The sequence below is a fragment of the Bombina bombina genome, chromosome 2 (genome assembly GCF_027579735.1).
Source record: "Bombina bombina isolate aBomBom1 chromosome 2, aBomBom1.pri, whole genome shotgun sequence".
NCBI lineage: Eukaryota > Metazoa > Chordata > Amphibia > Anura > Bombinatoridae > Bombina > Bombina bombina.
In genome coordinates this window covers 1,242,618,629-1,242,645,804 of record NC_069500.1, presented here as the reverse complement: position 1 = coordinate 1,242,645,804, position 27,176 = coordinate 1,242,618,629, and the positions used below count along the sequence as shown (strand labels likewise).

General features: G+C 40.5%; 1 protein-coding gene across 7 annotated transcripts in view; it reads right to left on the bottom strand.

The window, feature by feature from the left end:
* Nucleotides 1-27,176, bottom strand: part of APBB2 (amyloid beta precursor protein binding family B member 2) — a 919,850-nt gene that overhangs the window by 611,652 nt on the left and 281,022 nt on the right. For all 7 annotated transcript variants that reach the window (XM_053704021.1, XM_053704024.1, XM_053704022.1 and 4 more), the window contains exon 4: nt 18,949-19,018. In XM_053704021.1, the coding sequence (XP_053559996.1) occupies nt 18,949-18,967 (19 nt within the window). In that variant the 5' untranslated portion in view covers nt 18,968-19,018. The remainder of the gene's footprint in view (nt 1-18,948; nt 19,019-27,176) is intronic.

Here is a 27,176-nt window from a genome sequence, read left to right as displayed (position 1 = left end):
AGATACTCCTGCTATCTGTTGAGATACAGACATCCTGTAACTTGGTTGCGTGACAGCTCCGTATTCACTCTGTACCCTGCAGTAGTGACCCTCAGTTCAATGAGCAAAACCGGATTCCTGTAAGTTAAATCTGTGTGAATCCAAGGTTTGGTGTGAGGCTGAGTGGTCCTGCTATAGCGGATACTAGGTACCAGAACTTATTTACCACCTGTTCTAACACATAACATTACAGAACATAACATATTACCAAGCCAAATAAAAGTACCTCTATCCACTATCATGGAGTTGAGTGAGCTTTCCAATAGAGTGGGTTCTCTAGCACAAAGTATGGATAATATGTTACAGGGTTTAAGAGAGATACAAATTGAGAACCAGAATATTAGGAAATTTATCAATGAGCATATGGCAACTAAACCTTCTACTTCTGAGACTACACCTGAGCCTGTTGTGAGTCCGCCAGAGAAATTCTCTGGGGACAGGTCCATGTTCAGAGACTTTAGAAACTCTTGCACTCTTATGTTCACTTTGAAACCTAGGTCTTATCCTACTGACAGAATCCGAGTTTTGACTGTGATTTCTTTTTTGCGTGGAGAAGCTAGATCTTGGGCCAACGCTTTCTATGAGACTGATGATCCCATATTAAATTCTCTTGATTCCTTTTTTTCTGCGATGTCCCTTTTATATGAGGATCATAACAAGCAGAATACTGCTGAAACAGCTTTGAGATCCTTACGCCAAGGGAAAAGGATGGTAGAGGAATACATAACGGACTTTAAAAGATGGGCTCCTGACACTTTGTGGAACCGTGGACTCGTCGTACCTTATAGAAGAAAAAATGCCTGCATTATTTAAAAAATACAATGTGTCATCTTTTTAAGTCATCTATCTCCTTCTTAACTTAAAAACTCATGTTCATCTATTATGTAACTAATTTTAACAATTACTTTAGAGACATGATTTACTATTTGTTTACTATTTTAATTAGTTGTATAGGAACAAGAAAGCTTAACAACATCATGTGATAAAATATTCCAAATGGATGCAGTACTCAAAACAGACTATAAAAGCAGTATAGATAAACTATTAAGCACAGTGCATATGCATGATAGGCAATTCCTGCATTTGTTGAAGGGAAAAAAAAAAAAAAATAACATTTGATTATTATTTTTTTTGCTAAAAATCCAATCAGTGCATATTATTGTGCATATTAGTGCTTCTGTAATGCTCGTGGGATATTTCCCTATCAGACCAAACTTGGTCAGTAGTCTTCTTATCCCAGCGTCAAGTGGAAGGATAAGGAAATATCCCAGAACAAGAGAACAGGTAAGTAAATGAGGTAAGCAGTACTCATGGTAGAGAGGGCAATCCTTCATGGCACTACAGAGGATAACTGGAGAGTAGTCAGGCGAGCAGAGTTCGGCAACAACAAGGCAATCCAGAATTACAGCAATACAGGGGTTAAACAGTAGAGATGTCTGGGACAGGTAGAGTTCAGCAACAATATGGCAGTCAGCAATTCAGGGGTTAATCAGAAGAGAAGTCTTAAGACAGGCAGAGTACAGCAAAAATAAGGCAGTCAGCAATTCAGGGATTAATCAGAAGAGTAGTCTTGAGACAGGCAGAGTTCAGTAACAATAAGGCAGTCAGCAATTCAGAGATTAATCAGAAGAGTAGTCTTGAGACTACCAGAGTACAGCAACAATAAGGCAGTCAGCAATTAAGGGGTTAATCAGAAGAGTAGTCTTGAGAAAGGTAGAGTTCAGCAACAATATGGCAGTCAGCAATTCAGGGGTTAATCAGAAGAGTAGTCTTGAGACAGGCAGAATTCAGTAACAATAAGGCAGTCAGCAATTCAGGGGTTAATCAGAAGAGTAGTCTTGAGACAGGCAGAGTTCAGCAACAATAAGGCAGTCAGCAATTCCGGGGTTAATCAGAAAAGTAGTCTTGAGACAGGCAGAATTCAATAACAATAAGGCAATCAGCAATTCCGGGGTTAATCAGAAAAGTAGTCTTGAGACAGATAGGGTTCAGTAACAATAAGGCAATCAGCAGTCCAGTATAGAAAAATAAACACCCAGGAGCACACAAAGTAACACCTATACTTTGGCAAAGTGAAAAAAGTGAGAGGTACTTACATAGGTGCAGGTTCGCGCCAAGAACAACTATCGGGAGAGCGGCATCAGTTGCCAGAAGCGGTGTGCGGTGATGACGTAGTCACCACAACAACCGCTGCAACTAGGGTTGCCACCTGTTGCCCAGAAAATTCCTGGACACTTTTTAAGTGGGAGTGGAGGGTGTGTGTCTCAGGGCGTGGCTTGGGGCATGGCTTCTCGGCGCGGCATCAAATTAATTATGAAATCAATTTTTATATTATATATAATATATATATATATATACATATTATATATATATATATATATATATATATATATATTATATATATTATATAACATATATATTATATAATATATGAAAAGACAAGAGGACTGGAGCAAATGGTCTGAAAGACCAAAAGACTCGTGGACTGCGCTAAGGTTTGCCCAAATCAACAGGAAGTTATTAAGTAGGATTTCATAACCTAAAACAACTTAGGGCATGATATGCCAGTTAGAAATAATGGTACTAATAAAAAGCAAATTAGCTATAGTAGGTTAGTGCAGCGGATCAACGAAAAGGAAGTAAAATATCCTTATTAAACTTCCGTTACTGCTTACCTCATTTACTTACCTGTTCTCTTGTTCTGGGATATTTCCTTATCCTTCCACTTGACGCTGGGATAAGAAGACTACTGACCAACGGCTAGATTTAGAGTTCGGCGGTAGCCGTGAAAACCAGCGTTAGAGGCTCCTAACGCTGGTTTTAGGCTACCGCCGGTATTTGGAGTCACTCAAAATAGGGTCTAACGCTCACTTTTCAGCCGCGACTTTTCCATACCGCAGATCCCCTTACGTCAATTGCGTATCCTATCTTTTCAATGGGATCTTTCTAACGCCGGTATTTAGAGTCGTTTCTGAAGTGAGCGTTAGAGCTCTAACGACAAAACTCCAGCCGCCGGAAAATAGCAGGAGTTAAGAGCTTTCTGGGCTAACGCCGGTTCATAAAGCTCTTAACTACTGTACTCTAAAGTACACTAACACCCATAAACTACCTATGTACCCCTAAACCGAGGTCCCCCCACATCGCCGCCACTCGATTAAAAATGTTTAACCCCTAATCTGCCGACCGCCACCTACGTTATACTTATGTACCCCTAATCTGCTGCCCCTAACCCCGCCGACCCCTGTATTATATTTATTAACCCCTAACCTGCCCCCCACAACGTCGCCGACACCTGCCTAAACTTATTAACCCCTAATCTGCCGAGCGGACCTGAGCGCTACTATAATAAAGTTATTAACCCCTAATCCGCCTCACTAACCCTATAAGAAATAGTATTAACCCCTAATCTGCCCTCCCTAACATCGCCGACACCTAACTTCAATTATTAACCCCTAATCTGACGACCGGAGCTCACCGCTACTATAATAAATGGATTAACCCCTAAAGCTAAGTCTAACCCTAACACTAACACCCCCCTAAGTTAAATATAATTTTAATCTAACAAAATTCATTAACTCTTATTAAATAAATTATTCCTATTTAAAGCTAAATACTTACCTGTAAAATAAACCCTAATATAGCTACAATATAAATTATAATTATATTGTAGCTATTTTAGGATTAATATTTATTTTACAGGCAACTTGGTAATTATTTTAACCAGGTACAATAGCTATTAAATAGTTAAGAACTATTTAATAGTTACCTAGTTAAAATAATAACAAAATTACCTGTAAAATAAATCCTAACCTAAGTTATAATTAAACCTAACACTACCCTATCAATAAATTAATTAAATAAAATACCTACAATTACCTACAATTAACCTAACACTACACTATCAATAAATAAATTAAATACAATTGCTACAAATAACTACAATTACATAAACTAACTAAAGTACAAAAAATAAAAAAGAACTAAGTTACAAAAAATAAAAAAATATTTACAAACATAAGAAAAATATTACAACAATTTTAAACTAATTACACCTACTCTAAGCCCCCTAATAAAATAACAAAGACCCCCAAAATAAAAAAATGCCCTACCCTATTCTAAATTAATAGCGTTAAAAGCTCTTTTACCTTACCAGCCCTGAACAGGGCCCTTTGCGGGGCATGCCCAAAGAAAATCAGCTCTTTTGCCTGTAAAAAAAAACATACAATACCCCCCCCCCCCAACATTACAACCCACCACCCACATACCCCTAATCTAACCCAAACCCCCCTTAAATAAACCTAACACTAAGCCCCTGAAGATCTTCCTACCTTGTCTTCACCATCCAGGTATCACCGATCCGTCCTGGCATCCGGTGCTGAAGAGGTCCAGAAGAGGCTCCAAAGTCTTCCTCCTATCCGGCAAGAAGAGGACATCCGGACCGGCAAACATCTTCTCCAAGCGGCATCTTCGATCTTCTTCCATCCGGTGCGGAGCGGGTCCATCTTGAATCAGCCGACGCGGATCCATCCTCTTCTTTCTGTGTCTCCCAACAAATGACGGTTCCTTTAAGGGAAGTCATCCAAGATGGCGTCCCTCGAATTCCGATTGGCTGATAGGATTCTATCAGCCAATTGGAATTAAGGTAGGAATATTCTGATTGGTTGATGGAATCAGCCAATCAGAATCAAGTTCAATCCGATTGGCTGATCCAATCAGCCAATCAGATTGAGCTCGCATTCTATTGGCTGATCGGAACAGCCAATAGAATGCGAGCTCAATCTGATTGGCTGATTGGATCAGCCAATCGGATTGAACTTGATTCTGATTGGCTGATTCCATCAGCCAATCAGAATATTCCTACCTTAATTCCGATTGGCTGATAGAATCCTATCAGCCAATCGGAATTCGAGGGACGCCATCTTGGATGACGTCCCTTAAAGGAACCGTCATTCGTCGGGAGACACAGAAAGAAGAGGATGGATCCGCGTCGGCTGATTCAAGATGGACCCGCTCCGCACCGGATGGAAGAAGATCGAAGATGCCGCTTGGAGAAGATGTTTGCTGGTCCGGATGTCCTCTTCTTGCCGGATAGGAGGAAGACTTTGGAGCCTCTTCTGGACCTCTTCAGCACCGGATGCCAGGACGGATCGGTGATACCTGGATGGTGAAGACAAGGTAGGAAGATCTTCAGGGGCTTAGTGTTAGGTTTATTTAAGGGGGGTTTGGGTTAGATTAGGGGTATGTGGGTGGTGGGTTGTAATGTTGGGGGGGGGTATTGTATGTTTTTTTTTACAGGCAAAAGAGCTGATTTTCTTGGGGCATGCCCCGCAAAGGGCCCTGTTCAGGGCTGGTAAGGTAAAAGAGCTTTTACATTTATTAATTTAGAATAGGGTAGGGAATTTTTTATTTTGGGGGTCTTTGTTATTTTATTAGGGGGCTTAGAGTAGGTGTAATTAGTTTAAAATTGTTGTAATATTTTTCTTATGTTTGTAAATATTTTTTTATTTTTTGTAACTTAGTTCTTTTTTATTTTTTGTACTTTAGTTAGTTTATGTAATTGTAGTTATTTGTAGAAATTGTATTTAATTTATTTATTGATAGTGTAGTGTTAGGTTTTATTGTAGGTAATTGTAGGTATTTTATTTAATTAATTTATTGATAGGGTAGTGTTAGGTTTAATTATAACTTAGGTTAGGACTTATTTTACAGGTAATTTTGTTATTATTTTAACTAGGTAACTATTAAATAGTCCTTAACTGCTTGTACCTGGTTAAAATAAATACAAAGTTGCCTGTAAAATAAATATTAATCCTAAAATAGCTATAATATAATTATAATTTATATTGTAGCTATATTAGGGTTTATTTTACAGGTAAGTATTTAGCTTTAAATAGGAATAATTTATTTAATAAGAGTTAATTAATTTCGTTAGATGTAAATTATATTTAATTTAGGGGGGTGTTAGTGTTAGGGTTAGACTTAGCTTTAGGGGTTAATCCATTTATTATAGTAGCGATGAGCTCCGGTCGTCAGATTAGGGGTTAATAATTGAAGTTAGGTGTCGGCGATGTTAGGGAGGGCAGATTAGGGGTTAATACTATTTATTATAGGGTTAGTGAGGCGGATTAGGGGTTAATAACTTTATTATAGTAGCGCTCAGGTCCGCTCGGCAGATTAGGGGTTAATAAGTGTAGGCAGGTGTCGGCGACGTTGAGGGGGGCAGATTAGGGGTTAATAAATATAATATAGGGGTCGGCGGTGTTAGGGTCAGCAGATTAGGGGTACATAGGGATAACGTAGGTTGCGGCGGTGTACGGAGCGGAAGATTAGGGGTTAAAAATAATATTCAGGGGTCAGCGATAGCGGGGGAGGCAGATTAGGGGTTAATAAGTGTAAGGTTAGGGGTGTTTAGACTCGGGGTACATGTTAGAGTGTTAGGTGCAGACGTAGGAAGTGTTTCCCCATAGGAAACAATGGGGCTGCGTTAGGAGCTGAACGCTGCTTTTTTGCAGGTGTTAGGTTTTTTTACAGCTCAAACAGCCCCATTTTTTCCTATGGGAGAATCGTGCACGAGCACGTTTTTGAGGCTGGCCGCGTCCGTAAGCAACTCTGGTATCGAGAGTTGCATTTGCGGTAAAAATGCTCTACGCTCCTTTTTTGGAGCCTAACGCAGCATTTTTTTGAACTCTCGATACCAGAGTTAATTTTATGCTGCGGCCAGAAAAAAGCCAGCGGAGAGTTAACAGCCCATCTACCGCCAAACTCCAAATCTAGGCCCAAGTTTGGTCTGATAGGGAAATATCCCACGAGCATTACAGAAGCACTAATATGCACAATAATATGCACTGATTGGATTTTTAGCAAAAAAAATAATAATCAAATGTTATTTTATTTTTTTTCCCTTCAACAAATGCAGGAATTGCCTATCATGCATCTGCACTGTGCTTAATAGTTTATCTATCCTGCTTTTATAGTCTGTTGGGAGAACTGCATCCATTTGGAATATTTTATCACATGATGTTGTTAAGCTTTCTTGTTCCTATACAATTAATTAAAATAGTAAACAAATAGTAAATCATGTCTCTAAAGTAATTGTTAAAATTAGTTACATAATAGATGAACATGAGTTTTTAAGTTAAGAAGGAGATAGATGACTTAAAAAGATGACACATTGTATTTTTTAAATAATGCAGGCATTTTTTCTTCTATAAGGTACGACGAGTCCAAGGATTCATCCTTTACTTGTGGGATATTATCCTCCTGCTAACAGGAAGTAGCAAAGAGCACCACAGCAGAGCTGTCTATATAGCCAATCCCTTGACTCCACCCCCCAGTCATTTGACCGAAGGTATAGGAAGAAAAAGGAGAAACTACAAGGTGCAGAGGTGACTGAAGTTTTAAATCAAAAAATATAATCTGTCTTAAACTGACAGGGCGGGCCATGGACTCGCCGTATCATAGAAGAAATCAATTTATCAGGTAAGCATACATTTCCTTTTCTTCTATAAGATACGACGAGTCCACGGATTCATCCTTTCTTGTAGGTTACAATACCAAAGCAACAGGTCACGGATGAACGGGAGGGACAAGACAGATACCTAAACGGAAGGCACCACTGCTTGAAGAACTTTTCTCCCAAAAATAGCCTCCGAAGAAGCAAAAGTATCAAATTTGTAAAATTTGGAAAAGGTATGAAGGGAAGACTAAGTCGCAGCCTTACAAATCTGTTTAACAGAAGCATTGTTTTTAAAAGCCCATGTGGAAGCCACTGCTCTAGTAGAATCAGCTGTAATTCATTCAGGAGGCTGCTGTCCAGCAGTCTCGTATGCCAAAAGGATGATGCTTTTCAGCCAAAAGGAAAGAGAAGCAGCCGTAGCTTTTTGACCCCTACGCTTTCCAGAATAGACAACAAACAGAGAAGATGTTTGACGGAAATCCTTGGTCGCTTGCAAGTAAAACTTCAAGGCACGAACCACGTCCAAGTTATGTAACAGACGCTCCTTCTTAGAAGAAGGATTAGGACACAGAGAAGGAACATCAATTTCCTGATTAATATTCTTATTTGAAACAACCTTAGGAAGAAATCCAGGTTTGGTACGCAAAAACACCTTATCAGAATGGAAGATAAGATAAGGCGAGTCGCATTGTAACGCAGATAGCTCAGAAACTCTTCGAGCAGAAGAGATAGCAACTAAAAATAGAACTTTCCAAGATAGAAGTTTAATATCTATGGAATGCATGGGTTTAAACGGAACCCCTTGAAGTACATTCAGAACTAAATTCAAACTCCATGGCGGAGCAACAGGTATAAACACAGGCTTAATTCTAACCAAAGCCTGACAAAACGACTGAACGTCTGGAACATCTGCCAGACGCTTGTGTAGTAAGATTGACAAAGCAGAAATCTGTCCCTTCAAGGAACTAGCTGATAACCCCTTCTCCAATCCTTCTTGGAGAAAGGACAAAATCCTAGGAATCCTGATCTTACTCCATGAGTAGCCTTTGGATTTGCACCAATAAAGATATTTACGCCATATCGTATGGTAAATTTTCCTAGTTACAGGCTTTCTAGCCTGAATCAAGGTGTCAATGACCGACTCAGAGAAACCCCGCTTAGATAAAATCAAGCGTTCAATTTCCAGATTTGGATGTTGGAACGGACCCTGAATGAGAAGGTCCTGTCTCAGAGGCAGTTTCCACGGTGGCAGAGATGACATTTCCATCAGATCTGCATACCAAGTCCTGCGTGGCCACGCAGGCGCTATCAAGATTACCGAAGCCTTCTCCTGTTTGATTCCGGCAATCAGACGAGGCAGGAGAGGAAAAGGAGGAAACACATAAGCCAGGTTAAACGACCAGGGTATTGCTAGAGCATCTATCAGTACTGCTTGAGGATCCCTTGATCTGGACCCGTAACAAGGAACTTTGGCATTCTGACGAGATGACATCAGATCCAATTCTGGTGTGCCCCATTGATGAATCAATTGTGCAAACACCTCCAGATGGAGCTCCCACTCCCCCGGATAAAAATCCGCTTCCCAGTTCTCCAATCCTGGGATATAGATTGCTGATAGATGGCAAGAGTGAGTCTCTGCCCATCGAATTATTTTGGAAACCTCTATCATCGCTAGAGAACTCTTGTTCCCCCTTGATGATTGATATACAGTGGGGGAAAAAAGTATTTAGTCAGCCACCAATTGTGCCAATTCTCTTTAACTTAAGAAGATGAGAGAGGCCTGTAATTTTCATCATAGGTATACCTCAACTATGAGAGACAAAATGTGGAAACAAATCCAGACAATCACATTGTCTGATTTGGAAAGAATTTATTTGCAAATTATGGTGGAAAATAAGTATTTGGTCACCTACAAACAAGCAAGATTTCTGGCTCTCACAGACCTGTATCTTCTTCTTTAAGAAGCTCCTCTGTCCTCCACTCATTACCTGTATTAATGGCACCTGTTTGAACTTGTTATCAGTATAAAAGACACCTGTCCACAACCTCAAACAGTCACACTCCAAACTCCACTATGGTGAAGACTAAAGAGCTGTCGAAGGACACCAGAAACAAAATTGTAGACCTGCACCAGGCTGGGAAGACTGAATCTGCAATAGACAAGCAGCTTGGTGTGAAGAAATCAACTGTGGGAGCAATAATTAGAAAATGGAAGACATACAAGACCACTGATAATCTCCCTCGATCTGGGGCTCCACGCAAGATCTCACCCAGTGGGGTCAAAATGATCACAAGAACGGTGAGCAAACAACCCAGAACCACACGAGGGACCTAGTGAATGACCTGCAGAGAGCTGGGACCAACGTAACAAAGGCTACCATCAGTATCACACTACTCTGCCAGGGACTCAGATCCTGCAGTGCCAGATGTGTCCCCCTGCTTAAGCCAGTACATGTCCGGGCCAGTCTGAAGTATGCTAGAGAGCATTTGGATGATCCAGAAGCGGATTGGGAGAATATCATATGGTCAGATGAAACCAAAGTAGAACTGTTTGGTAGAAACACAACTTGTCGTATTTGGAGGACAGAGAACACCATAACTACTGTGAAGCATGGGGGTGGCAACATCATGCTTTGGGGCTGTTTCTCTGAAAAGGGAACAGGACGACTGATCCATGTACATGAAAGAATGAATGGGGCCATGTATCGTGAGATTTTGAGTGCAAACCTCCTTCCATCAGCAAGGGCATTGAAGATGAAACATGGCTGGGTCTTTCAGCATGACAATGATCCCAAACACACCGCCCGGGCAACGAAGGAGTGGCTTCGTAAGAAGCATTTCAAGGTCCTGGAGTGGCCTAGCCAGTCTCCAGATCTCAACCCCAAAGAAAACCTTTGGAGGGAGTTGAAAGTCTGTGTTGCCCAGCCACAGCCCCAAAACATCACTGCTCTAGAGGAGATCTGCATGCAGGAATGGGCCAACATACCAGCAACAGTGTGTGACAACCTTGTGAAGACTTACAGAAAACGTGTGACCTCTGTCATTGCCAACAAAGGATATATAACAAAGTATTGAGATGAACTTTTGATATTGACCAAATACTTATTTTCCACCATAATTTTCAAATAAATTCTTTCCAAATCAGAAAATGTGATTGTCTGGATTTATTTCCACATTTTGTCTCTCATAGTTGAGGTATACCTACGATGAAAATTACAGGCCTCTCTCATCTTCTTAAGTGAGAGAACTTGCACAATTGGTGGCTGACTAAATACTTTTTTCCCCACTGTATGCGACAGTCGTGATATTGTCCGACTGGAACCTTATGAATCTGGCCGAAGCCAGCTGAGGCCACGCCTGAAGCACGTTGAATATCGCTCTCAGTTCTAAAATATTTATTGGAAGTAGGGCCTCCTGCTGAGTCCACACACCCTGAGCCTTCAGGGAATTCCAGACTGCGCCCCAACCCAAAAGGCTGGCGTCCGTTGTCACTATGACCCATGCTGGCCTTCGGAAGCACATTCCCTGGGACAGATGATCCTGTGACAACCACCAAAGAATAGAGTCTCTGGTCTCTAGATCCAGATTTATCCGCAGAGATAAATCCGCATAATCCCCATTCCACTGTCTGAGCATGCACAGTTGCAGTGGTCTGAGATGTAAGCGAGCAAACGGAACTATGTCCATTGCCGCTACCATTAGTCCAATAACCTCCATACACTGCGCCATTGTCGGCCGAGGAATGGAATGAAGTGCTCAGCAAGTGGTTAAGATTCTTGATTTTCTGACCCCCATCAGAAAAATCCTCATGTCTACCAAGTCTATCAGAGTTCCTAGGAATGGAACTCTTGTTAGAGGAACAAGTGAACTCTTTTTTATGTTCACCTTCCACCCGTGAGATCTTAGAAAAGCCAACACGATGTCCGTTTGAGATTTGGCTAAATGGTAAGTTGAGATATCGTCCAGATAGGGCGCCACTGCTATGCCCCGCGGCCTTAGCACCGCCAGAAGGGACCCTAGCACCTTTGTGAAAATTCTTGGAGCTGTGGCCAACCCGAAAGGAAGGGCCACAAACTGGTAATGTTTGTCCAGGAAGGCGAACCTGAGGAACTGGTGATGATCTTTGTGGATAGGAATGTGAAGATACGCATCCTTCAAATCCACGGTGGTCATATATTGACCCTCCTGGATCATTGATAAAGTTGTTCGAATGGTCTCCATCTTGAAGGATGGGACTCTGAGAAATTTGTTTAGAATCTTGAGATCTAAAATCGGTCTGAAAGTTCCCTCTTTTTTGGGAACCACAAACAGATTTGAGTAAAACCCCTGCCCTGTTCTACTTTTGGAACTGGGCAGATTACTCCCATGGTATATAGGTCTTCTACACAGCATAAGAACGCCTCTCTTTTTGTCTGGTTTACAGACAAACGTGAAAGATGAAAACTCCCCCTTGGGAGAGAATCTTTGAATTCTAGCCGATACCCCTGGGTCACGATTTCTAATGCCCAGGAATCCTGAACAACTCTTGCCCAAGCCTGAGCAAAGAGAGAAAGTCTGCCCTCTACTAGATCCGGTCCCGGATCGGGGGCTGCCCCTTCATGCTGTCTTGGTAGCAGCAGCTGGCTTCTTGGCCTGTTTACCTTTATTCCAGGTCTGGTTAGGTCTCCAGACTGACTTAGATTGAGCAAAATTCCCCTCCTGCTTTGTGGCAGGGGAGGAAGTAGAGGGTCCACCTTTAAAGTTTCGAAAGGAACGAAAATTATTTTGTTTGGCCCTCATTTTAATCGTCTTGTCCTGAGGAAGGGCATGGCCTTTGCCTCCAGTAATGTCGGAAATGATCTCCTTCAGTTCAGGCCCGAATAGGGTCTTACCTTTGAAAGGAATAGCTAACAGGTTAGATTTTGATGACACATCAGCAGACCAGGACTTAAGCCATAACGCTCTACGCGCCAAAATGGCAAAGCCCGCTAATTTAGCTATTTGAAAAGCGGCATCTGTAATAAAAGAATTAGCTAGCTTGAGAGCCTTAATTCTATCCAAAATATCATCTAATGGGGCTCAACCTTAAGAGACTCCTCTAGAGCCTCAAACCAAACAATCGGCTGCAGTAGTTACAAGAACAATGCACGCTAGAGGTTGTAGAAGAAAACCCTCATGAATAAACAATTTCTTTAGAAGACCCTCTAATCCATAGGATCTTTGAAAGCACAACTGTCCTCAATAGGAATAGTTGTACGCTAAGCCAGGGTAGAAATAGCTCCCTCCACCTTAGGGACCGTCTGCCACGAATCCCGAATGGTGTCAGATATAGGAAACATTTTCTTAAAAGTAGGAGGGGGAGAGAACGGAATGCCTGGTCTATCCCATTCCTTAGTAACAATTTTTCGAAATTCTTCTAGGGACTGGAAAAACATTAGTGTAAGTAGGGACCTCTAGGTATTTATCCATTTTACACAATTTCTCTGGTGGAATGGCAATAAGGTCACAATTATCCAGAGTCGCTAAAACCTCCCTGAGTAACAAGCGGAGGTGTTCAAGCTTAAACTTAAAGGCCGTCACATCTGAGTCTGTTAGAGGGAACATCTTTCCTGAATCAGAAAGCTCTCCCTCAGACAGCAATTCCCCCACCCCCAAATCAGAACACTGTGAGGGTACATCGGAGATGGCCAATAAAGCATCAGAGGGCTCAGTATTTACTCTAATACCGGACCTACTGCGCTTACCCTGCAAACCAGGCAGTTTAGATAATACCTCTGTGAGGGTAGTAGACATAACTGTGGCCATATCTTGCAGGTTGAAAGAATTAGACGCACTAGAAGTACTTGGTGTCGCTTGGGCGGGCGTTAAAGGTTGTGACACTTGGGGAGAAGGAGATGGCATAACCTGATTCTCTTCTGACTGAGAATCATCCTGAGACATACTTTTATCAGCTAAAATATGTTCTTTGCAATGTAAGGCCCTTTCGGTACATGAGGGACACATTTTAAGTGGGGGTTCCACAATGGCTGCTAAACACATGGAACATTGACTTTCATCAATGTCAGACATGTTAAAACAGGCTAGTAATGACCACAAACAGACTTGAAACACTTTATTTTATGAAAAAAATAACAATCTGAAAAAACGGTAATGCGCCTTTAAGAGAAAAAAACATACAATTTTTCCAAAACTGCTTTAAAATGATAAAATTATCACACTTTTATGATAAATGCATCCCAACTTGTCAGCTAAGTTTGCCCCACAAGGAAAGGAACACTTAACCCTTACCAAAAAAACGTTGTGTCATAAAATGTTAAATTCAAACATGTCAGGGTTTTTTCCCTGTTGTGTTTGCCATGTGCTGCTGGCAGCCATTTTACTCACCTCTCTTCCTGACTTTGGTGCATTGTGGGGGATGCTGCTCAATTCCTGCACTTTCTTTTATGGCCAGACTGGTGTGCATCATCCATGTGAGACAGGATGCAGTCTCAGAATTGTGATGTCATCACTTATTATTTAAAGGGCCTCTGTTCAGTATGCTTTGCCTTTGCGTTGTCTCAGACATGTTTGTGAGAGTTCCTGTGTATTACCTGGCTGCCTGATGTCCTTCCTGGTTCCTGATCCCTGGCTTGTTCCTGACTCTGCTGTTTTCCTTGTACTTCTGGCTCGTCTGACTATTCGCTTTGGCTCCTGACTCAGCTCGTCTGACTACCAGTTCTGGTTTTGATTTCTGGCTTGTTATTTGACTTGTGGACTTTTTATTATTTTTTGCTATTAATAAAGGTGTGATTATTTTTGCACTTCTCGTCTCGCAGTCTGATTCCTGGCACCCTGACAAAACAAAAACAACCCCTGCACCTCGCCACAGCCCTGCTGTGGCGCCTACCTGCCCTCAGGGGTCTGTAAAATCGGATAAACCCTTTTGATTAGGCCCAAACTGTCTCTGACAGGCCCACCGGAGTTGGAGCTTGCTGCTTTTCTGGGAAAAACAACTGCGCAACTGAGGCGCGAAAATAGGCCCCGCCCATCTCACTCGATGTCTCACAGCCTAAAATAACCGGTGTAAAATCTAGCCAAGTGGGTTCATATACCTATTAATGAAGCCATGTGTACCCTCCATTGATGTAAGCGCACAATTGTTAATTAATAAAGAGTGTGATATTCCCATACAATGTTGCACTATTGTATGTCCTTTCTCTTACATGATTGAACTTAATTCGAGAGAGAGTGTCAAAGAGATCTCTGGATCGTAAAAGGACACCGCTCCACTGCACTACAGACACCGAGAGGGAGAACTACCTATACACTGCGCGGCACTTACCTCATGAGATTGAGGTAACGGAGTGTAAGTATACTCCCAACGGGTTCGTTGTGGAACGTGGATTCATTGCTATATTTGTTTAACCATTTTGGATCTCTTGTTTCCATCTACAGCCATAGAAGCTTACTTGCTATATTGGACTTTATTTTTGAACTCTTAAAGGACTTTTTCTGTTGAAATACAGATTGATAGTCAGCATCATATTTCAACATTATTATCATTATTTATGACATGTTCAGTTTATTATAATATTTTAAGTATACAGCATAGGAATTTTTGCTAACATTTGAACATTCTTGCATTTCTAGGTGGCTGCATTTTGCTATATGTCTGTATGCACATAATCTGTCACATATTATTCAGCGGGCACCACACTAGTTATGCTTTTTGACTAACATTACTACTTGCATTCCATCTAGTCTATTGTATGTATACTGTATACATTATCTCCTGTCACTGTTTGACATCTATCAATTAACAATCAACAGCTTAGAAGGATATATAGTAACTATTAGAATTGCCTTTCTTTCTAAATTATAATATATCTATTATTTGATATCCCTTTTGTATTTATCTACCAGTTGTTCTTTTCCAGCCCAATTGGTTTTTTAAACCAATCGATCCTAGTACTTCCAATTTAGGGTCCTTCACTCAGAGTGTTGCGCCTTCCTGAATTTCCCACATTACCTCATTCTCCCTTTCTTTATTATATATATATATACACATACAGAGAGAAGTGCACTCACAGGAACGAACAACTGGCTCAATACCATTGTTAGCCTGTTCTATGGCGATTTACCACCTGGGTGCAGCTTTTTAGCCCAGTAATGCTTTTCACAGAGTAGAACTTTCCTGTAGTACATCAGTCTGATCCCGCCTATTACGGTCAGTCCAGCGCCGAAATACCAGGCAATTCCTCTCTGAACAAGGAACACAGCAACCCCAGACGATCGTTTCGGCCTTCATTGGGCCTCGTCAGTGAGGTGTAGCAGTATTCCTCTAAGCACACTGAGCAAGGAGTCCACGTCTGGTTGCCCCTTTTTCCCATAGGGAGACTAAATACATACAGAGAGAAGTGCACTCACAGGAACGAACAACTGGCTCAATACCATTGTTAGCCTGTTCTATGGCGATTTACCACCTGGGTGCAGCTTTTTAGCCCAGTAATGCTTTTCACAGAGTAGAACTTTCCTGTAGTATATCAGTCTGATCCCGCCTATTACGGTCAGTCCAGCGCCGAAATACCAGGCAATTCCTCTCTGAACAAGGAACACAGCAACCCCAGACGATCGTTTCGGCCTTCATTGGGCCTCGTCAGTGAGGTGTAGCAGTATTCCTCTAAGCACACTGAGCAAGGAGTCCACGTCTGGTTGCCCCTTTTTCCCATAGGGAGACTAAATACATACAGAGAGAAGTGCACTTACAGGAACGAACAACTGGCTCAATACCATTGTTAGCCTGTTCTATGGCGATTTACCACCTGGGTGCAGCTTTTTAGCCCAGCAATGCTTTTCACAGAGTAGAACTTTCCTGTAGTATATCAGTCTGATCCCGCCTTTTACGGTCAGTCCAGCGCCGAAATACCAGGCAATTCCTCTCTGAACAAGGAACACAGCAACCCCAGACGATCGTTTCGGCCTTCATTGGGCCTCGTCAGTGAGGTGTAGCAGTATTCCTCTAAGCACACTGAGCAAGGAGTCCACGTCTGGTTGCCCCTTTTTCCCATAGGGAGACTAAATACATACAGAGAGAAGTGCACTCACAGGAACAAACAACTGGCTCAATACCATTGTTAGCCTGTTCTATGGCGATTTACCACCTGGGTGCAGCTTTTTAGCCCAGTAATGCTTTTCACAGAGTAGAACTTTCCTGTAGTATATCAGTCTGATCCAGCCTATTACGGTCAGTCCAGCGCCGAAATACCAGGCAATTCCTCTCTGAACAAGGAACACAGCAACCCCAGACGATCGTTTCGGCCTTCATTGGGCCTCGTCAGTGAGGTGTAGCAGTATTCCTCTAAGCACACTGAGCAAGGAGTCCACGTCTGGTTGCCCCTTTTTCCCATAGGGAGACTAAATACATACAGAGAGAAGTGCACTCACAGGAACGAACAACTGGCTCAATACCATTGTTAGCCTGTTCTATGGCGATTTACCACCTGGGTGCAGCTTTTTAGCCCAGTAATGCTTTTCACAGAGTAGAACTTTCCTGTAGTATATCAGTCTGATCCCGCCTATTACGGTCAGTCCAGCGCCGAAATACCAGGCAATTCCTCTCTGAACAAGGAACACAGCAACCCCAGACGATCGTTTCGGCCTTCATTGGGCCTCGTCAGTGAGGTGTAGCAGTATTCCTCTAAGCACACTGAGCAAGGAGTCCACGTCTGGTTGCCCCTTTTTCCCATAGGGAGACTAAATACATACAGAGAGAAGTGCACTCACAGGAACGAACTGGCTCAATACCATTGTTAGCCTGTTCTATGGCGATTTACCACCTGGGTGCAGCTTTTTAGCCCAGTAATGCTTTTCACAGAGTAGAACTTTCCTGTAGTATATCAGTCTGATCCCGCCTATTACGGTCAGTCCAGCGCCGAAATACCATTCCCCTCTGAACAAGGAAAACAGCAACCCCAGACGATCGTTTCGGCCTTCATTGGGCCTCGTCAGTGAGGTGTAGCAGTATTCCTCTAAGTACACTGAGCAAGGAGTCCACGTCTGGTTGCCCCTTTTTCCCATAGGGAGACTAAATACATACAGAGAGAAGTGCACTCACAGGAACGAACAACTGGCTCAATACCATTGTTAGCCTGTTCTATGGCGATTTACCACCTGGGTGCAGCTTTTTAGCCCAGTAATGCTTTTCACAGAGTAGAACTTTCCTGTAGTATATCAGTCTGATCCCGCCTATTACGGTCAGTCCAGCGCCGAAATACCAGGCAATTCCTCTCTGAACAAGGAACACAGCAACCCAAGACGATCGTTTCGGCCTTCATTGGGCCTCGTCAGTGAGGTGTAGCAGTATTCCTCTAAGCACACTGAGCAAGGAGTCCACGCCTGGTTGCCCCTTTAGCACACTGGTCTAAAAGAGGCTGCTTCCGGGTGGTAAATCGCCATAGAACAAGCCACTGAGCTGTTGTTCGTTCCTGGTAGAGCGCTTCTCTCTTTGTATGCAAATTATTATGACCCTGGGGAAGTCTCCCTATGGGTGATGGGGGAAACCAGACGTGGACTCCTTGCCCAGTGTGCTTAGAGGAATGTGGCTGCACCTCACTGACGAGGCCCATAGGAGGCCGAAACGATCGTCTGGGGTTGTCATGTTCCTTGTTCAGAGGAGAATTGCCTGGTATTTCGGGGCTGGACTGACCTTACTTGGCGGGATCAGACTGATATACTTCAGGAAAGTTTTCTTCTGTGAAAAGCACACTGGTCTAAAAGAGGCTGCTTCCGGGTGGTAAATCGCCATAGAACAAGCCACTGAGCTGTTGTTCGTTCCTGGTAGAGCGCTTCTCTCTTTGTATATATATATATATATATATATATATATATATATATATATATATATATATATATATATAGAATCCAGAGGCCAACTATAACGAAATTCTCAGAAAACAGTGGATTCCAGATTCTTAATGCTGCAGGTGTTTACGTTCCAAAACCATATAAAGGTGGGTACTCACCAGATTCAACCCCAATCATATGAGGTAAGATAGGAGCCAGCAAAAGGAAAACATCCGTTTTTAGCGGATGGGGATACTTGAGGACCACAATGAGAAACAATATACTACAAGACTGTACAGCAGATATTTTATCACTGACGTTGAAGTTATTTTGCATTTTAAAATTTTTAGAAAAATAATATATATTTAGAACATCATATATCTCAAAAATTGGTACCATCTAAAAAAGAAAGAAATAATGTAATATAATAAACAAATTCATCACCTAATATGCACATTGTACATTTGTAGCACTGTGGTATTTTATTAAGTTGTTAGTTTAAAAATAATAGGTCAAAATGTTTAAAATGAAAGAAAACCAGGTAAAATTAAAGAAATAAAAAAAAGATAAGCATAAAATTAGAATGAAAACTAAAAAAAGAAAATAAAACGCTGTGAAATAAATCTCAAACAATATTATGAAGGGAGTCTAACCTTGAAGGACTTCAGACATGGGTCACAAAGGCGTCAGCAATGGATCAGGACATATGTTAGAATTAGATATCTGAAAAGAGGGATGGTTGAAGAAATTAAAACGGATAGGGTAAAAATAATATCTGGACGTGACACATTACTGATGAGCAAAACACAAACTAAAATAAAAACACAAATATACAAAGGATGTTACTACATAGCGAAGAGTGGACAAAAGATCTGGATGTGACACATTACTGATGTGCAAAACAAAAACTAAACACAAACTAAAATAAAAACACAAATATACAAAGGATGTTACTACATAGCGAAGAGTGGAATTGCTGGACAAAAGATGAAACACTATTGAATAAGACAGCAGGGTGGTTTGCTACTTGTAGTACCTTACAGGGTATTAGGCACACAAGTGTGCAAATGTTTTCAGCATTCTATGACAGCAGTGTTTGTAAAAATGTATAACATTGCTGTAAACACTGTTGCTACCAGATGGTTAAAGACATGCACACTCCTGAGCTCTTAAACAAAGGATACCAAGTGAACTAAGCAAAATTGGTAATAGCAGTAAATTGAAAGGTTAGCATGTTTAAAATTGTATGTTCTATCCAATCCATTTAAATTACATTTTGATTTTACTGTCCCTTTAAGGATATTTAGTTTAATGGATGGAGATGTGTACACACTGATAATGCCTCTACAGTTAAAGGAGATAATCGGTGTAACAGTGCTGGTGCAACACCGTAACTCTGAAAGGCTTGGTGATACAGGCACTACATATGATAATCCACTTCTTTCCACTCCCTATTGATAGATTAAAAACAGAAGTTATATGTTTTTAAATTCTGTAAAGGAAGAAATAAGCTGCCACTATGGAACCAACTAGCAGCCAGAACTAAAATAATTTGCACTCACCAATGAAAGGGTGGTCTTGCTACAAAGCAATGCTGGAAAAGTGTTTCTAACCAATGATCTCAAGTGTTAAAGCTTTTACTAAAAATGAAGTGAATCTGGAAAATTAGGAGGCTAGGCATATTGTTCTGCCAGGATATGAATCATTTCTAATCTTCCAAGCATCAGACAGCACTACACAGGAAACCAAGGTTCCTTTTCACATACCGTATCCAATCTTTTTTATTCTTTATGACTAAACAAACATGAGTAAAAGGGCCATTTCAGGAAAAGAGGTCTGGAAGACACTAATGCCAAGAAAAAAAAACTTACTGCGCAAAAAAATGCTATAACACTTAATTCTAAATCTTATATAGTTTTATATTTTAAATAATCCAACTGAGACAGTCTGTCGTGTGTGCTCAGTCTCACAGACAGTGATGCTTTCCTGCAGCTAGCGCTCATCACATTACACACCAAAAGCTGATTTACAAGGCTTCCTGGGATTGTACCAGTGCAATCCTGTCAGCCCATCACTGTCAAGGACATCACATGATCCTTCTTCAATACTTAAAGGGACAACTTTACTCCTGAAGTTGTGGTTATTTTAAACAAACCAATTTCCTTTAAAGGGACATGAAACCTATTTTTTTTTTCTTTTATGATTCAGATAGTGAATAACATTTTAAACAATATTTACCTCTATTACCTAGGTAGGCTTAGAAGTAGCAATGCAACGCTGGAGCTAACTGCTGATTAGTGGCTGCACATACATGCCTCTTGTCATTGGGTCCCACAATGTGTTCAGCTAGCTCCCAGTTGTGTATTGCTGCTTCTTCAACAAAGGGTACCAAGAGAGTGAAGTAAATCTGATAATAGAAGTAGAATGGAAAGTTGTTTGAAATGTTATGCTATGTCTTAATCATGAAAGAAACTATTTGGGCTTCATGCCCTTTAACAGAGGATTTGCTTTCCCCTCATGTGCAAATGCTGACAGGAACATATTGCCATTTCAGCTCCAAAGAAGCTACTAAAAAGACAGTTTGAGTGTTTTTTTGACCTATGTGAAGTTGGCACCCCATGTTTGTAAAAACGGAATTAAAATATACCATTAGTTTGTGCTGCGTTTGTGCTGATTTGTGCCGCAAAAACGAACGTTTGTGCCGGTTTGGTTTCGGAGATATAGTGCATTATTTTTTTTATGAAATCCCGCCCACTTTGCACCCCATGTTATGCAATTTTAAAAACAAATATACCATTTGTTTGTGCTGCGTTTGTACTGATTTGTGCCGCAAAAACAAACGTTGGTGCCGGTTTGGTTTTGGAGATATTACGCATTATATTTGCTGAAACTCCGCCTACTTTGCACCCCATGTTATGCAATTTTAAAAACAAACATGCCATTTGTTTGTGCTGCGTTTGTGCTGATTTGTGCTGCAAAAACGAACGTTTGTGCCGGTTTGGTTTCAGAGATATAGCGCATTATTTTTTATGAAACTCCGCCCACTTTGCACCCCATGTAATGCAATTTTAAAAACAAATATATAATTTGTTTGTGCTGCGTTTGTGCTGATTTGTGCCGCAAAAACAAATGTTGGTGCCGGTTTGGTTTTGGAGATATTACGCATTATATTTGCTGAAACTCCGCCTACTTTGCACCCCATGTTATGCAATTTTAAAAACAAACATGCCATTTGTTTGTGCTGCGTTTGTGCTGATTTATGCTGCAAAAACTAACGTTTGTGCCGGTTTGGTTTCGGAGATATAGCGCATTATTTTTTATGAAACTCCGCCCACTTTGCACCCCATGTAATGCAATTTTAAAAACAAATATATCATTTGTTTGTGCTGCGTTTGTGCTGATTTGTGCCGCAAAAACGAACGTTTGTGTCGTTTTGGATTCCGAGATATAGCGCATTATTTTTTATGAAACTCTGCTTACTTTGCACCCCATGTTATGCAATTTTAAAAACAAATATACCATTTGTTTGTGCTGATTTGTGCTGCAAAAATGAACATTTGTTCCGGTTTGATTTCGGAGATATTGCGTATTATGTGTACATGTACTCTTTGATTCAAAAGTATTATAACAACAAAAATGTTCGTAAGTACAAATAGAATTATAAAACATTGGGGTATACAAAAGAACAGATGTGACTTCCACACCAGAAAAAAAAAATGTAAAAACATATAGGGGAGATTACATTCCTGGCAAATGGAAAAAAACCTGTTTCAGTTTTCTATGCAGCGCAGCAGTGTAGCTGCTCAGCGCAACAGTCTAGTTACGCTGAAACTAGACTGTTGCGCTGCATAACTACACTGCATAGAAAACTAGTGATACAATTTTTTCCCCCATCGCCAGGGTAATGCCTCCCTAAATGTTTAAAAAAAAAAAAGCAGCTAAAAAAGTAGTGACTTATATAAGAAAACTTGCTTGAGTGCTTTTAAGCGCTTGTTAACTCTAGGCAAGTTAATATTGGGCTGTCTGTGGATAACATGACATTACAGGCGATTAATATGGCAACAATGAGGTTAAATTGGCTAAAGGAGGTTTATTAGGCCTAATGGGGTTGAAGAGGGCTTTACTGCAATTTAATTGAAAATTTCCTTTTTCAATTAAGTAGTGGGTTTCTACTTATTCACTTTGCAGTTAAATTACTTAAGCTATGGTTTGGGCTCCTTCCCATCCATTACTCTTCAATAACCCCATGTATGCCATATAAACCGGTATGTTACCATGTTAATCCCTTAATGCCCAGGCCGGCTTTACATTTCGGGCGCCCATAGGCACAGAGTGCACTATACAGAGCGCATCCCCCTTGTTTTCTGTTACCGGCGGCTTCCGTGGTGGCAGGAAAGGACCCCGTTGTAGGCTGCCCAATTAAACGCCTGCCTGTGCTGGACAGGCTTTTTAATGGGCAGCCTACACCGAGGTCCCTCTCTGTCCCCACGGAAGCCACCGGTCATGGAAAAGAAGGAGGTGTGCTCTGAATAGTGTTCTATATAGAGCGCACCCTCCTTGTTGTTGCTGGTGTTCTGTCGAATTAGTTGACAGAACATCAGCAATTAGGCACTGGAACGGCTCCCCTCTATGGAGGGCGCCTGTAGGCACAAGCCTACTCTGCCTCATTACAAATCTGGCCCTGTAAATGCCACATTAACCTCTCTGGTGCAATATTGACCCTCTTACATTTTACTTTCTGGTGCAGTGTTAAAGGGACAGTATACACAAATTTTCATATAACTGCATGTAATAGACACTACTATAAAGAATGATATGCACAGATACTGATATAAAAATCCGGTATAAAACAATTTAAAAACTTAGAAGCTTCCAGTTTAGCTCTGTTTAAAAGGTTACTGGAGAACCCATTGCAAGTAGGAAATATCAGACACTCCCCCCTCCACCTTTCTTTGCATATCAAAAGACCCTTTACACAAACAGAAGCAAGCAGGAGTAGGTATACTTTGGTATTCTCCTAAAACTTTGGGGCTTGGTTAGGAGTCTCAAAATCAGAGCAATGTTATTTGAGAATAAGCAAAAACTATCAATTTTTTTAAAAAAAACAAACAACTTTATGGTCTATATAAATAGATCATCTACAAAACATTTATGCAAAGAAAAAATGAGTGTATAATGTCCCTTTAATCACTGGTGTTCTATATTTCCCTTAAAAAAAAACATCCACAAATTGTCTCTATCCAGCACAATAGTGTATTTTTATTTACAATTAATTATTGGTTGCAGACTGAGGATACATGTCCTAACATATGTGTAATATCTCAGTAGGCAAAACTAAACAGATTAACTAAAATATTATGTGCAATATCCACCAATTCGGCACAAACAGTGAACAAATTAATATAGTTGTATGTAACATTTAATAACATAAAGTGTAAAGTCAGTGAGGATTGATAACATATAATATGCAGTATCTTCAAAACCAAATCAACACAAACGTTTCTTTTTGTGGCACAAATCAGCACAAACAAATGGGATTTTTGTTTTTTAAATTTAATAACATGGGTGCAAAGTGGGCGGTGCTTGAGTTTACATAATCTAAAAATCTTGAACGTCCATTATCTCAGAAACCGAACCGGCACAAACAATTGTTTTTGCAGCATAAATCAGCACAAACGCAGCACAAACAAATGCTATATTTGTTTTTAAAATTGCATAACATGGGGTGCAAAGTGGGCGGAGTTTCAGCAAATATAATGGGTAATAGCTCCAAAATCAAACCGGAACAAACGTTAGTTTTTGAAGCACAAATCAGCACAAACGCAGCACAAACAAATGGTATATTTGTTTTTAAAATTGCATAACATGGGTTATGTGAAGTGGGTGGGGTTTTAGCAAATATAATACGCAATATTTCCGAAACCAAACTGACACAAACGTTCGCTTTTGCGGCACAAATCAGCACAAATGCAGCACAAACAAATGGCATATTTGTTTTTAAAATTGCATAACATGGGGTGCAAAGTGGGCAGGGTTTCACAAAAAATAATGCGCAATATCTCCTAAACCAAACCGGCACAAACGTTAGTTTTTGCAGCACAAATCAGCACAAACGAATGGTATATATATATATTTTTTAATTTTAAATCTTTATTATTTTGAGAATAAAGCGACTTTACATACATAGTGTATATTTTATTTTTTTTCTCTCGTTTCAGAGAGCTTTCCGCAATGCAAAGCATAGACTACTGGGACGTCACTGTGACTCTAGTCCTGCAGTGACGCAAATAATACTGACATGTGAGGCGAATGGTATATTTTAATTCAGTTTTTACAAACATGGGGTGCCAACTTCACATAGGTGGTTTTTTGTTCTGCTGATAAACTGTCAAGGACTATACAAAAAGCCAAAATGTCACTGAAGTACTGATAGGCAGTAAAGGGAACAGTGTTTTTGAGTTAAAGGTGCTTTTCTAAGACCACTCATGTCTAAAGTGGATATCTAAAATGGGATATTACTAGGGTGACCATATTGCTGCTTTAAAAAGAGACACATATGAAAAATACATATGTCAGGGCTGTTTTCATGGCTATTTAAAGAAATATTTTTCATATGTGTCCCTTTTTAAAGCAGCAATATGGTCACCCTAGATATTACCAATATTAAAAGGGTCATGGAACACTTTGAAATTGTAATATAAAATGGTTAATTATTCATAGTAAAAACAAAACAAAACAAAAAAACACATTTGTATTATTATACATATATAGTTTATTTTGTTTGCCTTTGTTGTAAAATGTCTTGATCATTTAAAGCTACAGTGCATTCAGAAAGTTTTCAGACCCATTCCTTTTTTTCAACTTTGCAGCCTTATGCACCAATGATTTAAAAAAAAAAAATCAAATCAATCCATACTCCGCAATGACAAAGCAAAAATAGATTTTGTGTAAAAAAAAAAGTGAAACATCACATTGACATAAGTATTCAGACACATTTGGTGGCGATTAAAGCCTCAAGTCTTTGCACACCTTGATCTGGGTACCCATTCTTCTCTGCAAATCATCTTAAACTCTGTCAGATTGGCCGACCATCGGTGGACAGCCATTTTATGCTTTCTCCAGAGATGTTTGAAAGGATTTAATTCCCAGCTCTGGCTGGGTGACTCAAGGACATTCACAGAGTTGTCCCTAAGCCACTTTTGGCTGTGTGCTTAGGGTCATTGTCCTGTTAGAAGGTGAACCTTTAGCCCATTCTGAGGTCCTTGGTACTCTGGACCAGGTTTCCATTAAGTATATCTCTGTATTTTGCTGCATTCAGCTTTCCTTCAACCCTGACCAGTCTCCTAGTCTCTGCCACTGAAATACACCCCCACAGCATGATGCTACCACTACCATGCTTCACCGTAGGGATGGTATTGTGCAGTTGATGAATGGTGCCTGGTTTCCTTCAGACGCGACGCTTGGAATTGAGGCCATACAGTTTAACCTTCATTTTATCAGAGAGAGAATCTTGTTTCTCACAGTCTAAGAGTGCTTTCCTTTAGGTGCTTTTTTGCAAAATCCAAGTGGGCTTTCAAGTGTCTTGCACTAACGAGAAGCTTCCATCCAGCCACTCTGTGAGAAAGCCCAGATCGGTGGAGTGTTGCAGTTATGCTTTTCCTTATGCAAGTTTGTCTCATCTCCACATATGATCTCTGTAGCACAGATTGCTCCGTTTGGCCAGGCGGCCAGCTCTAGAAAGAGTCCTGATTTTTCAAAACTTCTTCTATTCAGCTCACTGTGCTCTTGGGAACCTTAAATGCAGCCAAAAAAAATTGTAGCATTACCCAGACCTGTGCCTCAACACAATCTTGTCTCCAAGCTCTGCAGACAGTTCATTTGACCTTGTGGCTTGGTTTTTGCTCTGTGATGTATTTTCAGCTGTGAGACCCTCTACAGACAGGTGTGTGCCTTTCCAAATCATGTCCAACCAATTTAATTTGCCCAGGTAGACTCCAATCAAAGAGTAGCAACATTTTAAAGACGATCCAGAGACAAAGGATGCGCCTGAGCTAAATTTCAAGTGTCATAGCAAAGGGTCTGAATAAGTATGTCAATAAATTTGCAAATTCATATAAAAAGAATATCTGTTTTTTGCTTTGTCATTATGGGGTATGAAGTGTAGATTGATGTGAGAAAAAAAAATTCAAACCAATTTAACAAAATATGAGAAAAATGAAAAGTTCTGAATACTTTCTAAATACACTGTTGCTCTTACCAGTCACTATTAAGGGAGAAAAGGCAAACTTTAATAATTACCACACTTTACATAAAATGCAATACTGCTTACTTTAAAAAAAATAAAAAATTATATATATATATATACTGTATATACACACACACATATAGACACAGACACAACTCACATAAATATCATCAGCTGTGGGCACCTCATTCTGGAGAGAGGGAGAGAGAGAGAGGGAGAGAGAGACAGAGGAAGGGAGAGAGAGAAAGAGACAGAGAGAGACAGAGAGAGAAGAGAGGCGGATAGAGAGAATGGGGAGAGAGAAGGAGGGAGGGAACAGGAGAGAGATGTTTTAACAAAGGTAATCTATACAACTGGCACAAAACCACTCTTGTTCATTCATGGTTCTCAATTTACTAACATCATAATAATACTTTGAACTAAAAGCTGAGAAACATGTAAATACTTCCAGGACTGAGTTTCTTTATCATATGTTGCGTATTATGTCTAGTCACAAAATGCTAATTCACACAGATTTCTCATTTAGCAGATGAAAGACATTTTGACAATGGTAAATACATATAGTGGATTTGCAATGCTCTGGCAGATGCTACGTGGTTCTCAGAGTGACATAAAAACTAAACTAGACATCAGGAA